Consider the following 15102-nt stretch of genomic DNA (forward strand, 5'->3'; position numbering starts at 1 on the left):
TTCTCAAAGTAGCACCACGATGACACTCCAAGACTCTGCACCATCACGCCACCTGGGTCGATTTATCAGAATGGTGGGAATAACCCAACCCGGTTATAGAAACTTGCGGCTTAGCGAATGGATGGGTGGAGCATAAATATGACACTTGAGCAAACCATCAACATCGTCCGGTGGATAGCAATACTATAGCGCCTAAGTTCTTTTTTTAATTTTACCACCCGGAGCACATAGCGACCGATCTTAGTGGGCTATACTGGGACACAAAAAGACAGCCTGTTCGAGGTGCGTAGAAGAAGCTAGCAACTCAGTTCCACCTTTAGGTGACGTTTAATTTGCTTCCACCTTCGCCCGTCTGATATTGCATCCGAACCATCCTTTTGACCCTATAGCATCCAACATTCCTCGTAGTGGCTATCGCTGACAACCCATAGCCGTCTTTCGACTCTATCCGCAATCAATTCCATCAAGGCAAGAAGCGCCCTAGCGTCATAATGTCTCATTTGACGCTCATGCATCTTAGACACCCTTTTCACCGACACTTCATGTAGGATCAAGTCATACGATCTTTCAACAGATTACGCCAATCCAGCATTTGCGACATTTCAACTCTTGACGACTTCCTCTCCTATCGAACCGTGCTCGTCAGATCTTGCCTTCTCCTACGTTAGCCCACCTGTAGGCAGTGACGAAGTCGGACAGGATCAGAGAGCATGGAAGGAAATTCCGCCGGTGCCACGTCTGGCACAGATGAGAAGACAATCTCGACACGATTGTCCGAGGAAAATGGCATCAAGGACAACTGCGACGACAACCACCAAAACAGGGGAGGTGCCCCAGCCGCTCGCCAAGGGGTCAAATTGCGTTCAGCATCTCGCAAGCCAAAGAGATTCCGAGTGAAGCCAGCCGTTGCCCCAAAAACCCAGCAAGCTCGCGAGTGCCACAATAACGTCGAGAAGCAGTACCGGACCCGTTTGAAACTGCGCTTCGAAAAGTTGCTCACGGTACTGCAAGCCTCACGGCGGGAAGACGAGAGACCAGGGGAGGCAAAGTCTTTGGAAACGAACTATTGCTTCAGCAGAGGCGATGTTTTAGATGCTGCGAGGCAGCGCATTTTGGCTTTGGAGGAAGAAAACAAACAGCTTTCATGCAAAATTAAAGAGCTTAGTCAGGCTTTGATGGTTGGTTAGGAAAAATTAAGTCCGGATAAAAGCCCCCTTGAATCGAGGTTGCGTGGTCTGTGATTTATAGCTCGTGTGTGCACTGGATTCGATAATTAAATTGATGAAGGTTTAAGGACAACACTTACTGGCTTTCGTATAGGAGGGTTAATTGACGCAACTTTGTAAGCTAGCCATACCTAAAAAGTGTCCTTTTTAGCTTGTGTCCCGTAGATAAGCAGCGAGTAGACCGAGGAGGTACCAGTGCCGATTGCTTGTGACATTAATCTGGGTCAGTTGATACACCATCAAAGACCAGCTAAAGCAAGAGCTCCCGTCTGCAACAGAAGGTGCACATACCCAAAAAGATTGCTGGTCTATGATGGCAAGGGCGCAAGAACGAGCAAGTTGACCACCGCAATCCAATAAGATCGGTGAGCAATTATGCATTGACATTTACGACATTTACAGTTGTATCATGCTTAAATGCAAAGTTCGACTTACCCTACCGCCAGACCCTGACACTTGACTGTCCTTGTGCTAGCAGGCTGTGTGCATGGTAGTCAAGTCTCAGTTATTAGGGTCCAGAACTAGAGCCTAAGGTTCAGAAGACTAAATGTAACACAAACTCAGGCAAGGAGGGATCTATCATGTAACAAGGCATGGTGAAAGAAGACTAGGCTAGATATAAACAAGAAGTTGCATTTGTAGCCACAGACTTTTGTTTAACGTACTCCGTCTGCAACTTTACCGCTTCGTGATCCTAAAAGTGATCCAATTTGAGGTTTACTAGCCAAGGCGTGGAAAAACCCAGGATAGCCTGGCCTTCTATGCATGAATGCTGGAGTCGCAAGGTGGACAATGAATGTGTAAGATACAAGTCTACAGATGCCCTAATATAGAACTATCATTTGCCCGATGACTTGATACATGCGCTTGGCTTGGCCTCTGCAGCACAGGCTTGGGCGATGCAAAATGAAATGCGCATATGGGGCATGTATCATGTTTTGCAAGGTACCACGTAGCAATGCAATCTGAGTGGAAGGTATGCTCACACGCCAGGTGACGAACCATATCAGTATCCTGAATACCCTCTAGGCAGATGGCACTAAACAGGGAGGTGAATGATCAGTCAAGTACTTCTTACAAGAACTAAGGAGTCAAGAGGATATACCATATCGTGTCCGAACTCAGCATCGCCCAAGAGACGTGCGCTCCGTCTGTAAGCTCCAGCCTCATCTCTTTGCCTGTCTTTGGGGGAGCAATAGCATCGAGATGAGGTAAATCCCTGTCTTTAGTGCTGGCGGATTCTGTCGATACAGGTCCCCGGGAGCTGTTGGACCCTACTGTGCCTGCAGTCCTGCCATATCTAACCAACCCGTATAATCTGTATTGCTATTAGGCGACGAAATAAGTATCAGTTTCTACTAAGAAAGGAATACCTGGGAATAAACATAAACAAAACCACCGCAATCAAAAGTGACACCGTCATAATGACTGGGAGCCATCCCAGTAGTGTATGGTTTGAATTTTGATTATCACTGTTCGGATAATCGGGAGTAGTATTGCTTATTGCAGGCATGGCATCTACGTGAAGGGCAAATCAACCGGTCTGCGCCCTTCAAACAAGGGCACAAGGGTAGCCAACAGGGTTTATGTGCTTAAAATAACTTCAGACATGGTGGTTCCTATGTAACCTGACCCTGCATTCTTAGTTCGGGTTAAGAGCGTCGTGTTGTGCTCTCGGCTGTATCCGACCTATGATCTGATGGACATGGTCTGTAGGCTGGGTCCGCCATATGATCTGATAGACATGATTTGTACCACTACCTCACCATCTCGCCACATCATCCTTGAGTATGAGTCAAAGAGGCCCGAAATCTCGAATCTCCCCGCCCTAAGTGCGTCTCGTGTCCAGAACCTAGTTCAATGGCTGGCATGTGCGAGAAACCAACCCTTTTCTTTCTGGATGAACACCAGCTAACCAGGGTTTCACCATGTAGTCAGCCCGTGATACCAAAAAGATGTGCATAAGATTAGGTTCTTGAAACATAAAAGGCATATATCACCCACCCCGCACATCAGAAACTGTACAATATTTTCCTCATAAAACTAGATCCCATATACAAACACCTGACTCAAATATCATTACACAGACCAATAGCCGAGGTTTCATATCCTTCGTCATGACGAACAGTCCAGAGCTACTGTACCACATTTTTCTGACGGTCATCGATTACCACATCGATCCTTCTGGAGCTAAACGATCCATCTACGTCCTCGGCACTAATGCTACCCTCGAAGCCGCCAAAAACTCCGCCTTCAGGGTCTTGGCCACGCTAGGCTATAAACCCGAGGACTTTGTTGAATATGCCATCCACTCAAGCAGCACCGAAGAATGGGATCATGGCGACGGCGTTCTCGTCTACGCCAAGGCGCCTGCTGGTCAAGTCTTCTTGATCTCGATACAAGCTACGCCCAATGTCAAGAAATCTTGTTTCTCGACTCCGATGCCTTTCCTATTCGAAACCCAGATCACCTCCTCACCGTGGAACCGTATAAGAGTCGCGGACTTGTGACCTGGCCCGACTTTTGGCTGCCAACTATATCGCCTCTCTTCTACAAGATCGCTGGAGCCAAGGCGCCCAACGTTACTATCGACTAAGTTACTTGATCCTCTTGATTATGCAGATTATGATACACCGGAGAAAATGGCCGGCGAGTGGCCATTCGGGGAAGAGGTGGTTGCCCATGCAGTAGCGGAGACGGGCCAAAACATCATCGTTGAGGTGAAGACTGTCGCTGGTGCCCATCATAAGCATGGTAAAGGCATGTGACGGGAGGTGGTGTGTCGTTACTGCGGATATAAGATCGAAATTGGCGGCGGAGGAGGTTGTTATTTTATTTTATTATTTTGCATATTTTTTTTTGCTTTCGTTCTTCCCACCGAAAAACTAAGTTAGCTGTTGGGAAGTGGTAAGTAAATCACTCAAGCTTTATTCAAGTCTTTCTTTAGATATTCGCTTCTTCAGCTGCTTGAACGCAAGTTATCTTCAACGAAGGAATGCCGAATAACCCACGATACACGTATTAGGTTGATGCATGAGGCTATTTTCTCTCAAACTGTCCATCACCGGCTTGGGCATTAAGTTAATGTAGTCAATATCCGAATATCTTCATATTGATCACTGATTTCTCCAGAGGCTGTCACTGTCAACGCTATCTAATGGATAAAGCTGTCATCTACTATTACTAGGCAGTAGTCACGTAACCGCAGCAATATGTGGTTGAGTGGCTATGCCCTCAAAGCTCTGGTCAGCCCCAGAGCAATCGTTCTAACACATCAGCAGGAGCTGTCAGCAATGGATTGAAGTTTTTTTTTTTTTTTTTTTTTTTTTTTTTTTTTTTTTTTTTTTTTTTTTTGGGAATCTCTTCAACTCTAAAGATTAGTACATTAATGACATGAGCATATCATGAGCTGACCCTCACGTTATCAGTAGTATGTACGGAGTAGATGTCAGCCTTATGTGCCAGCTAGCGCCACGATGGCCATCCGCTAAACTCAATTTCAAGCTATAAATCACTTTCGAGTACCGTGACCTGCATTATGCCCAGTGAGTTCACATCGTGTTGCTAGTGGCATATGTCACTTGTTTTCATTGTGTGATTCATTCTCGGGCGTATGATATATGGTACAGAGGCGCCGGCATCTTATCCCTGGTCAAATCTTCGCCTCAATACCATGATGCCGGCTCTGATATCCGTTAATGAGGTTTTCTGCACTCTACTCCCGTTACTCAATGGAATATCAGTCTTGGTAGCATGACGTATTGGAAACGGAGTATGACCAGTTAGTGACCACCACACCCATAAGCCCCCCCGTTTTTTTAACTTTACGACGTCAGATCATCCCAACTGAATTCTGTCATGTGAATGGCGCTTTAAGTCAATCACGGCACTGGTTAACTGTTTCTAAGCATGCTTCCTCTATACAAGTTAAGTACATTGTTAATAACGTATTTTATAAGCGAGTGAGCCATATAAGCGAGTGAGCCACTATATTTCTCACCTTAAAAGCCATTTTTTAAACTTTTTGTAAAAGGTCAATTTAACTCTAAAATAGCTAAAAAATATAATATAATATATTTAACTACTATATCTTTATATATTACCTTTATAAAATTTATAACTATTTTCTTTATAAAGTTATATAATAAAGTCTATTTACACTGTGAAATACACTGTATTTTAAGGTTTTATATAGAAAATAAAATAGATAAAATTCTTTTAAAAATATTAATTAGTATGATTAACTATACTAAGTATAGAAATAATTTTTTTAGATTTTTAGCTATTTTATTTATGAGTTAGAACTCTATAGGGTAGGCTGTTTTTATACTACACAGTATAGTGGCTCACTCGCTTATAAAATACGTTAGCGATCTTACGATTCTGTTTGCTCCATATGCCATGCTGACTTTATGTGCTTGTCGTGTGCCTCTCCCATATAGAATCATGCCTAAAGTTCTCGCTCAACTTACTATCCACAATCTCTAATCCATCCCAACTAGATCTCGAAAAACGCTTTAGTAAACAGCCTTTACAAGAAAGTTATAGGGGAGTACAAGTACTGTCAATCAAGTTATATTGGGCAGATAACTCGATAATGTCGGAACAAAATCAACCACTTCAACTGGAAGAGCCCAGAGCTCGACCTTACAAAGCTGCTCTCCCTAATGCTGCAACGCAGTACCTACATTTAACAGCTGAACCTGGCCCTATTCTGGCCCCAAAGGCCCCCGACCGGTACGGAAAGTGGTCTACCAATCCTTCCTTCCTTGGAAGAGCCCTCCCGTCTCAACGATGAATCTCCCTCAGAGCTTCATGCTGGGCAGTCGGGTCGACCTAAGAGCCTCCGCCCCTTCATTCTTTCCATCATGGCCTTCAAACATGGTCGAAAGTTCTCCAAGACTACTTCAGCACATCGCAAAAAGCGATTAAGTAGTGCTGCTGAGAAGGAAGGTCAGTTTGGCCCAGCTCTCCCGGTAAGCTCCCCTTCATTGTCAGATCAGTCATTGGCTGTACTAATCTCGACCGGCGCTCCAGAGGCTATACCTCGGCATATCAGCTGCTTTCTCAAACGACCAAACTGCACTCATTGCTTTAGCCATCAACGATGGTGTTTACCTCATCGACTTCTCCGTCAAACACCTTGACCTCAACGACAGTCAAGCGACTGGTCGAGATGTCATCGCAGAATACGTCCTCAAGGAGGTTGAGGATTATGCACACAATAATTTTGCCAAATTTATCGGTGCCGGTCTACCAGCTACGCTTAGGAGTGTAAGCAAAACGCTATGCTCTCGCCTGTGGCTAGATCTGGATATTGTTCCGATTGTGGTACTTGCTGAGAAAGAGGATGAGGATGAAGAGGGCAGGAAGGGCGGAAGGGACTTCTGGAATTTGAAATGTGTTGACGAGCAGGCTGATTCAATGGTTCGAAAATGCGTTATGTGAGTAGACAATCTCGAAGATGGTGAACTTTACCACTAACCTCGCCTTAGGCACTTCGGGCCTTCGCAAGCTCCTCTCCTACAAGTTGGCTTTCGCGGTTTTGTCCAGACTGATGTTGGGTTTCGGGCCTATTTAACAACTCTTCAGAACTACAAAGACACATGTGGCACCTCCACCTGGGAGACTATGATGACCTATGCAGTGAAGCTACGTCGCAACAAGACTCGTATCGCATTTTTCAGTTCTACTCCACAAGGTGGCGGCGTGGCTCTGATGCGTCATGCACTAGTCCGCTTTGCGCGTCGAATAGGGGTTGATCTATCTTGGTACGGTAAGCATTATTTTAAACCGAGGGGTTTGATCCAATACATGTCTTGTTAACGTAGCTGATGGTTGCGATAGTTCCTAAACCGCTTCCTAGTGCACTCAGAATTACCAAGAATATCCACAATGTCCTGCAGGGAGTGAGTCCTCCCAGCCAACGCATCACTGCTGAGGAAAAGAATGCTGTGATCCACTGGATTACCGAAAATGCATATCGATACTGGCTCTCGGAGTCCGGCCCACTATGCCCTGTGGAGGAAGGCGGTGCTCATGTCATAATTGTCAGTGTCCTTCTGTTTCACGCTTGAGTGTCCAAGTTCTTCCTCATCAACTCTCTGCAATCAATGTATTGGTAGAGCTCACATTGACTTTTACACAACAGATCGATGACCCACAAATGCCAGGTTTAATTCCTCTCATTAAAAGGCTTACTCCGGACCGGCCAGTTCTATATCGCTCTCACATCCAAATCAGGAGTGACCTAGTTGCCAGAGACAGCTCGGCCCAGGCTGATATTTGGGAATTCTTGTGGAGCAACATACAACTGGCGGATATGTATATCAGCCACCCAACTCCTGCATTTGTTCCTCATACAGTCCCCAGAGCAAAAGTAGCTTATCTGCCAGCTACTACGGATTGGCTCTATGGTTTAAACTAGCCTTTAGGAGATTGGGATGTTGGATACTATGGAAACATATACAATGCTAGTTGCCACGCACAAAAGATGTAAGTGCATACAAAACTCTTCCTACCGCATCGAGAAACAAGGCTGCTAATTTTAGCGAAGGACCGAACTGCACTGGCCGGCGCGCAAATACATCATTCAAATTGCCCGGTTCGATCCCTCAAAGGGTATTCCAATAGTCGTAGATTCATATGCCGAATTTCGCCGCCAATGCGAAGTGACCGGCATTGGGGATACTCCTCAGCTTGTCCTGTGTGGTAATCAATCTGTTGATGATCCAGACTCCAGCATTGTCTACGATCAGACACTCGATCAGATAATGTCGGTTTGCCCTGAACTCATGCAGGACATCAGTGTGATGCGTCTAGATCCAAATGATCAATTACTCAACACACTGATTTCTAAAGCCCACGTTGTCCTCCAACTCTCAACTAGTGAGGGCTTTGAGGTGAAGGTTTCAGAAGCATTGCATGCTGGTCGGCCAGTCGTCGCAACGAAATCAGGCGGTATCCCTCTTCAGGTCAAGAATTCGATCAACGGATTCCTTGTTGAGCCTGGTGATTGGAGGGCTGTTGCTCATCACCTCATGAATCTGTTCACCAATGATGATTTATACGAGAATATGAGTAATGCCGCAAGGACGGGCGTGTCTGACGAAGTTGGCACAGTCAGTAATGCCTTGTGTTGGTTCTACCTAGCTTCCAAGTGGACCGATCTTGGAACTGAAAAATACGGCAATACCACTTTGCAACCCAATGAGAGATGGGTCTACGATATGGCGAGAGAAGAGGCCAATTGTCCATACTCCGCTGATGAGGAACGACTCCCACGTTGTTATACCGAGGCGAAGAACACCGACTCACTAGGATCTAGTTCTCTTAGCTAGAACGTTATGAACTGAGTGTAGAAACTTTAAGGATATCTCTAAATTGAACACGGTGGAACGTATTCATGATTGATAGACCTATAGTTTTGATTGCAACTTTAACCAGGTGCCTAGAATGCTTTACATACTTAAGGTCAACAACTGATGCGTACACTGTGGTGAAACTCACGTTAAGACGACCTCGATTATATTGTACATGGTGTAGGCATAGAGACAGTTAAAAATGACCCAATCGCAAAGAAATACATGGTTTTAGTAGTGGAAGTTGATCTGATGATTTCGCTTCCGGGGGTTAATGTCACTAATAAAGCTCACCATCCACGTAGTTCGCAACATGATCAGGAGGTTTCTTTCTCTATGGTAGTAAATGATGCTAAAAAGCCATAATCGGGGGCTCAGCCGCACCCCTAGAACAACAATTCAACGCCTTGGGTCGCAACAATCCAGTGATCGGAATGGTCTGGTATGAGTTGGTATTGGTATGGTAAATACCGCCAAGACTTGGTATGGTTTGAAGAAATCTCAATACCATGGTATTACCGGTAATCATAACATTTCTATCTGATCAGATACTTCTCAACAACCAAATATGCCACAGTCCTCAGATGAAGCTAGAATCCTTCTTGCCCTTCAGGCACTTCAAAATAACCCAAAACTAAGTCTCCGACGCACTGCAAATATTTATGAGGTTAACTATTGGAAGCTACGTCGACGTCACAATGGCATTCAATCGCGACGCGATACGTTCCAAAAGTCAAGGCGACTATCTGATCTAGAAGAACAGATAATAATCCAATTCATTCTTGACCTAGATTCGCGAGGATTTCCCTCACGATTATGTTTTGTGGAAGAAATGGCCAATTCTCTACTTGCTGACCGCGACTCGTCACCTGTCGGCAAGCGCTGGGCTCATAACTTCATTAAGCGGCAACTAGAGCTAAAGACGAGTTTATTTCGCAAATTCGACTACTAGAGAGCCAAATGTGAAGATCCAACTATTATTCGTAGCTGGTTCAGGCTTGTACTGAACACAATCGTGAAGTATGGTATCCGATCAGATGATATCTGGAACTTTGATGAGACAGGCTTTATGATGGGTGTCATAATGTCCGGAATGGTTGTCACAGGTTCAAAAAGGTAAGGCAGACCAAAATCAGTGCAGCCTGGAAACTGGGAATGGATTACTGTGATCCAGACGATTAATGCGGAAGGTCAATCGATCACGCCATTCATCATTGGTGCAGGCCAATCTCACCTTGCAAATTGGTACCAAGAATGCAAACTCCCAGGCGATTGGGTTATTGCAACAAACCAAAATGGAAGGACAAATAATGAGCTAGGACTTGAGTGGCTAAAACAGTTTGGTCGGTCTACAAAGAACCGATTAACTGGTCCCTATCACCTTCTGATCCTTGATGGTCACGAAAGCCACCACTCGGCCAATTTCGAGAGATATTGCCAAGAGAATAAGATTATCACGCTCTGTATGCCTGCTCATGTATCTCACTTACTTCAACCTCTCGATGTTGGGTGCTTTGGGCCGTTAAAAGACGCTTAGGGTCAAAAGATAGAGCATCTGATCAGATGCTCTATTAACCACATTTCTAAGACTGAGTTCTTTTCTGCCTTTTATACGGCATTTCAAGCCATTTTTACAGAAAGCAATATCCGGGGAGGTTTTAGAGGAGCTGGGCTTGCTCCTTTTAACCCAGAAAATGTGATATCAAAGCTTGATGTGCAGTTACGGACCCCGACGCCTCCTGCAGAGGTTACGGCACCTTCGACCCCCTGGGCTTCAAGGACCCCAAAGACAGTACTAGAGGCCCAATCGCATTCCAAATATCTACAGGCACGGATTATCAATCATAAGAGCAGTTCCCCAGAGTCAATTATTCAGGCTGTTAAGTATTTTGAGAAGGGAAATAGTATCCTTATACATGAGGTGGCCTTACTAAAGGATAGGGTTCAACAACTTGAACAAGAGAATAGGATAATAGGCAGGCACCGGAGGGGGAAAAGGACCAGACTACAGAGAGGAGGGCCTTTAACTATAGAAGAGGCATCACAAGTAATTGATCAGATGGATGTTGATACGCAGGTAGCGGCCGAGTCGTCGAGAAGTGGTGATCGCAGAGGGTCGAAGGGACCGAGGGTTATGCATTGTGGCAAATGCGGCAAGGCCGGGCATAACGCAAGGATTCAGTACCAACCGGCAGGGAAAAATTATAGAAGAGCAACATGACCCCATCCATTCCGACCCATTAGCTCGATAAGTTTGACTCGACGACGTCGGAACCGCAAATATAATTCCTGCAGCAAATCGAACAGCGAAGGCCTAACTACCGACATTTCTTTCTTTTCCATTTCTCACTTTCTTTCTTTCTTTTATTTTTCACTCTCGTTACAACAAATGGCTTACGAAACGGACAATGGGCACAACTCAAGTTCAACGAGAAGTAGTGGCGGGTCCACTGACTCCCTAGTTCTGCAGTCATCAGCCATGACAAGGCCCCCTGCGCAAACCTTGATGTCGGCACTCACCGTCGCCTCCTCGCTGAACTATGCCTCGAGCGTGTCTAGCGACAGCTAAAACCAAAACCAGAGCGGGAGTATCCCTGGCACACCCGTAAGCGTCCGCTCACGTTGCTCGGGCGGATGGGACCGGCAAACGCTTTCCCCGGCAGCGGCTGCAAGGGCCGGAGTTGATGATGTGGGAATTCCCTGACCCAAATTGCGATTCGATGGCGTTTTGACTGTTGAGAAATAGCCTACGATTGAAGACCATGCCGTTGATCAGCCAAGCAGTCTTCGGTCCAAGGAGGATCTAGATGATTCTTCTGATTCTTCAGCTGAATACATGACGAGTTATCGGCCTTTGGAACGGTAAGACTTACCCATTATGCTGCTATTAGTTCAGTATCACTTCATTACCGGCGAATATCACCTACCATATTGGTAGATTGGCTGATTGGTTCATCTGTTTGCTCATGCTGACTTGGCAAAGTACTCGTGGGTTTGACTAAAAAGGAACCCCACTCATAGAGTGGGCGGCAAAATTCTGGGACAAGGGCAAAATTCTGGGACAGCCGAATACCCCGCTCAGTCCGAATTTGCTTGATTTCACCACCAAAAACCCAACTTTTGAAAGACATTTCTAAGTATCATTCGGCCATATCTTGTATCTCAATTTGACTTTTCATCTAGACCGTCACTATGACTGATCTTTATCAACCCAACCCTGCCGTTGCGGCTGCACGTGCGATTTTGCTCGCACAACGCCGCCACCGCAACACTAAGGAAGGGAAACCTCTCACCGTGAGAGAAGCTGCGGATAGATTCAGCGCCTCCAAGAGCGCTGTTGGTCGTCATCTGAAGTCAATGAAGCTGTACGGAAAACCTGACTTCAGTGATAACAGCCGCGGCCGGCCGAGGAATCTCGATGAGGCTGAGGAGCGTGCCGTGATCGCGTATATCGTTTGGCTCGAGAGAGCAGGTTTTCCCTGTAATCAGCTACTTATTGAAGAGGCAGCAAATGATTTGAGGGCATCACGAACGCCTCCAGCAGGGCCTGTCGGCGATGGATGGTACAGGCGGTTTCTTCGCGATAATCCGCAGCTGCAGAAGAAGAAGTTAGTTCGAGCTTTCGACCGAGAAAGGGCAGGATTTGAAGCTGGAGATATTGAAGATCTTCAGCAATTCTATACTGACCTTGGTGTAGCTGTTAGAAATCGAGATATCGAGGCCTCACAGATGTTCAGCGCCGATGAATGCGGCATACGGATTGGTGCCCTTCGCGAGAGGCTTGAGGTAATTATCGTGAAGAAGATGCTCAACGCCAAACACGATGTTGTTTCTTTCACCAACAGAGAATCAACCACGATGCTTGGATGCGCGAATGCAGCTGGATGTGAGTATTCTCTGGACTTCTGCCCTTATTCTGACATATCTTTAGTCATGATACCTCCATTAATGGTGTTTAAGACTTGGCCAACGGAATCTTGGGATGTTAACGCTCTGGATGAAGGTATTCGATTCGCTCGCTCTGAGAGCGGCTTTTCCAACGCAGAGATCTCGATGGATTGGATCCGTCATTTTAATCGCAATTCCTTCGAATGCACAGCAAAGGCACAGTCTAGAGGCATCACTTTTACTGACTGGTTTGGCTGTGATGAGTATATGAGAGATATCGATATGCCTGACTTCATTTGGCATCAGCCGTATTTTGAGCGGCCTGAAAAGGAGCGGATTTGGCGATTCCTCGTTATCGACGGCTTTACCGGCAAGACCTCCTTGGAGCTCATGGATTATTGTGGTCGCTTCGATATCGAGATCTTCATTCTTCCTCCCCATTCAACACATCATACACAACCTCTAGATGTTGGAGTATTTCAGCTGCTGAAAAATTCTCACCAAAAACGTCTGCGGCATCACATCCGCCAAGGTTATCTCAATTTCAAGCGCTCCGACTTCGTCAGCAAGCTAAGCGAGATAATTAAAGAAGGCTTCTCAGTTCACAACATCATGAACGGCTTCGAGAAGAGCGGAATTTTCCCTGTAAATGAGGCGGCAGTCATTCACAAAGTCAGGGAGAAGAAGAAGTCTCTTCTCGCTGTTACAAATCCTGCTCTACCGTCACTTCTTCCAAAAGAAGCGCGTTTTAAAGATGCTCGCGAAGTTACTCGTCATCTCAAACGCAACTATCGCGATGGCTTCAGTTCACCTACTCGTCATTCCTTCGGCGTTTTGGAAGATGTCGTATGTGAGGCTGTAGTTCTGAACAGCTTCGCAGAAGAGCACATAAAGACCCGACTTGATCGTATTGCCTCTGTAAACAACAAGAGGAATAAGAGGAAGAAGGTAATGCCATCAGGATTATATATTAACAGCGTTACAGTTAAGCAGGTGCGAGAAAGTCTCAACGCTTCAACGAAGAACGAGCAACAAGAGGAGCTTCGCCGCCAATGCCGCAGCTTAAAGCAATTACAAAAAGAAGAAGATAACCGCCTACGAGAGGAATATGAGAAGAGTTACAAGTATGATATAAACAACAACGGGAAACCTGTTCATATCAGCTTTTCACGTTGGAAGAAGTGGAAGCAATTAGATATAGTTGACGAGATTCTCGTTATTCCTCCTCCATCGCGAGAAGCTTCACCAACTCCCCAAGAAGGCTTCTTTTATGATACAAGCGGTTCAGCACAGCAGAAACGCTTCCACGAGCGACCATACATGGGCAACTTGTTCTGTTATTCTGTTGCTTGTTCTGTATAACATGTTAATATTTTTTTATTCTGTTATTCTGTTATCATGTTAAAGCTCTCACACTAATCTGTTATAACGGAATAACAGAATAAACAGGATAACTGAAGTAAGCTTTTTTCATTGCTTTTGTCACATCAAACGGACCAAAAGGTCATACATTGATCAAACCGGAAGGAAGGTCTCTCAGCCGCTCAGAAAGGCTGCTGACTGGCGCGTCGGAAGTCCGAACTTCCGGTTAGCAGTTGGTGTCGTCGATGTTTCCCGAAAAGCAAGTTCTTCAGCACAACGGCTCCGGAGGCCCTTCACCCTAGGTATGAGAAACCGACCTATTTTCCACTCATTAGATAGAGAACCAAGAGCTTCTATGGAAATCAATCCATCGCTGAATATAACAGCTTTTTATCGCCCCAGACATCACAAATACCGGAAACTTTTCGTATTATAGTTTTCATCTCATACCCATCATTATGGCTTCAGACAGCGATATTTTATCGTCGATCGGCGACTCTAATTCTCAGACATCTGATCAATTGCCTTCAAACTTCTTTTCTATTATGGATCGGCAGTATCCAGATAAGAATAAACCGCTTGCCGCCGGCCGCAAACGAAAGACCAAAGGCACTGTGCTTTATGTGTGCCGATTATGCCCTAAATGGAGTCATGGGCATCGAGCAACAGCTGTACAGCATATCAAAAACCGCCATGCTGCACAGCTTCGACCGCCGCCGCCGCCTTCGCCGATATCATCGAATCAACGCTTATTACCCGCCATGTTTGCATCTATTCCTACACCGGATAGTCTTCGGCAGGTTTTCAACCGGCAGGCATACAGTGAGGCTGTTATAGGACTGCTCACACGGCGGAGAGCTCGTTTTTCAGCTGTTGAATGGAACGAGTTGAAGGATCTCGCTTTGGCATGCAATCCGACCATCGGTGATCAATTAATCACGTCCAGACGTCAGGCCATGCGTCACATTGCGGAAAATCACGTATTCTATAGAGATCAGATCAAAGGCAAACTAGCAATCGCGTCTTCGCCTATTCACATCTCCACCGATTTCTGGACATCGCCACATCGTCATGCGCTACTGGCTGTTTGTGCTCAATGGGTTGATCAGGATTATCAGCTGCAGAAGGCACTTCTAGGGCTACCGGAATGTCGCGGCAACCACTCTGGAGAGCGGCAAGCTGATCTCATTATTAGTATTCTCGAGACCTTTGGAATCATGCCAAAATTCGGCTATCACACCGGGGATAACGCTACGTCAAACGAT

The 15102-nt window shown here is 45.7% G+C and overlaps 3 protein-coding genes across 3 annotated transcripts; all 3 read left to right on the plus strand.

The window, feature by feature from the left end:
* Positions 1-710: 710 nt before the first annotated feature.
* On the plus strand, positions 711-1187 carry FOXG_07012 (uncharacterized protein; the record flags this gene model as incomplete). Its single annotated transcript, XM_018385648.1, has 1 exon — positions 711-1187. One exon carries the CDS (start codon positions 711-713, stop codon positions 1185-1187), a length of 477 nt encoding a protein of 158 aa, XP_018244280.1.
* A 2156-nt stretch (positions 1188-3343) lies between these two features.
* FOXG_07013 (uncharacterized protein) lies at positions 3344-3736 on the plus strand (the record flags this gene model as incomplete). Its single annotated transcript, XM_018385649.1, has 1 exon — positions 3344-3736. The coding sequence occupies one exon, from the start codon at positions 3344-3346 to the stop codon at positions 3734-3736; it is 393 nt and encodes a 130-aa protein (XP_018244281.1).
* Positions 3737-5642: 1906 nt separating this feature from the next.
* Positions 5643-8685, plus strand: FOXG_07014 (uncharacterized protein). Its single transcript, XM_018385650.1, has 7 exons — positions 5643-6202; positions 6264-6670; positions 6722-7002; positions 7074-7276; positions 7378-7605; positions 7654-7721; positions 7783-8685. The coding sequence occupies exons 1-7, from the start codon at positions 6095-6097 to the stop codon at positions 8564-8566; spliced, it is 2079 nt and encodes a 692-aa protein (XP_018244282.1). The 5' UTR covers positions 5643-6094; the 3' UTR covers positions 8567-8685.
* The last annotated feature ends 6417 nt before the right edge of the window (positions 8686-15102 follow it).

This window comes from Fusarium oxysporum, chromosome 6, assembly GCF_000149955.1.
Source record: "Fusarium oxysporum f. sp. lycopersici 4287 chromosome 6, whole genome shotgun sequence".
Taxonomy (NCBI): domain Eukaryota; kingdom Fungi; phylum Ascomycota; class Sordariomycetes; order Hypocreales; family Nectriaceae; genus Fusarium; species Fusarium oxysporum.

Coding starts and splice junctions, on each gene's coding strand:
- FOXG_07014 (XM_018385650.1), top strand. CDS start 6,095: ATGGCCTTCAAACATGGTCGAAAGTTCTCCAAGACTACTTCAGCACAT. Junction 7,003..7,073: donor GGTTGATCTATCTTGGTACG/GTAAGCATTATT, acceptor TGGTTGCGATAG/TTCCTAAACCGCTTCCTAGT. Junction 7,606..7,653: donor ATACAGTCCCCAGAGCAAAA/GTAGCTTATCTG, acceptor GGTTTAAACTAG/CCTTTAGGAGATTGGGATGT.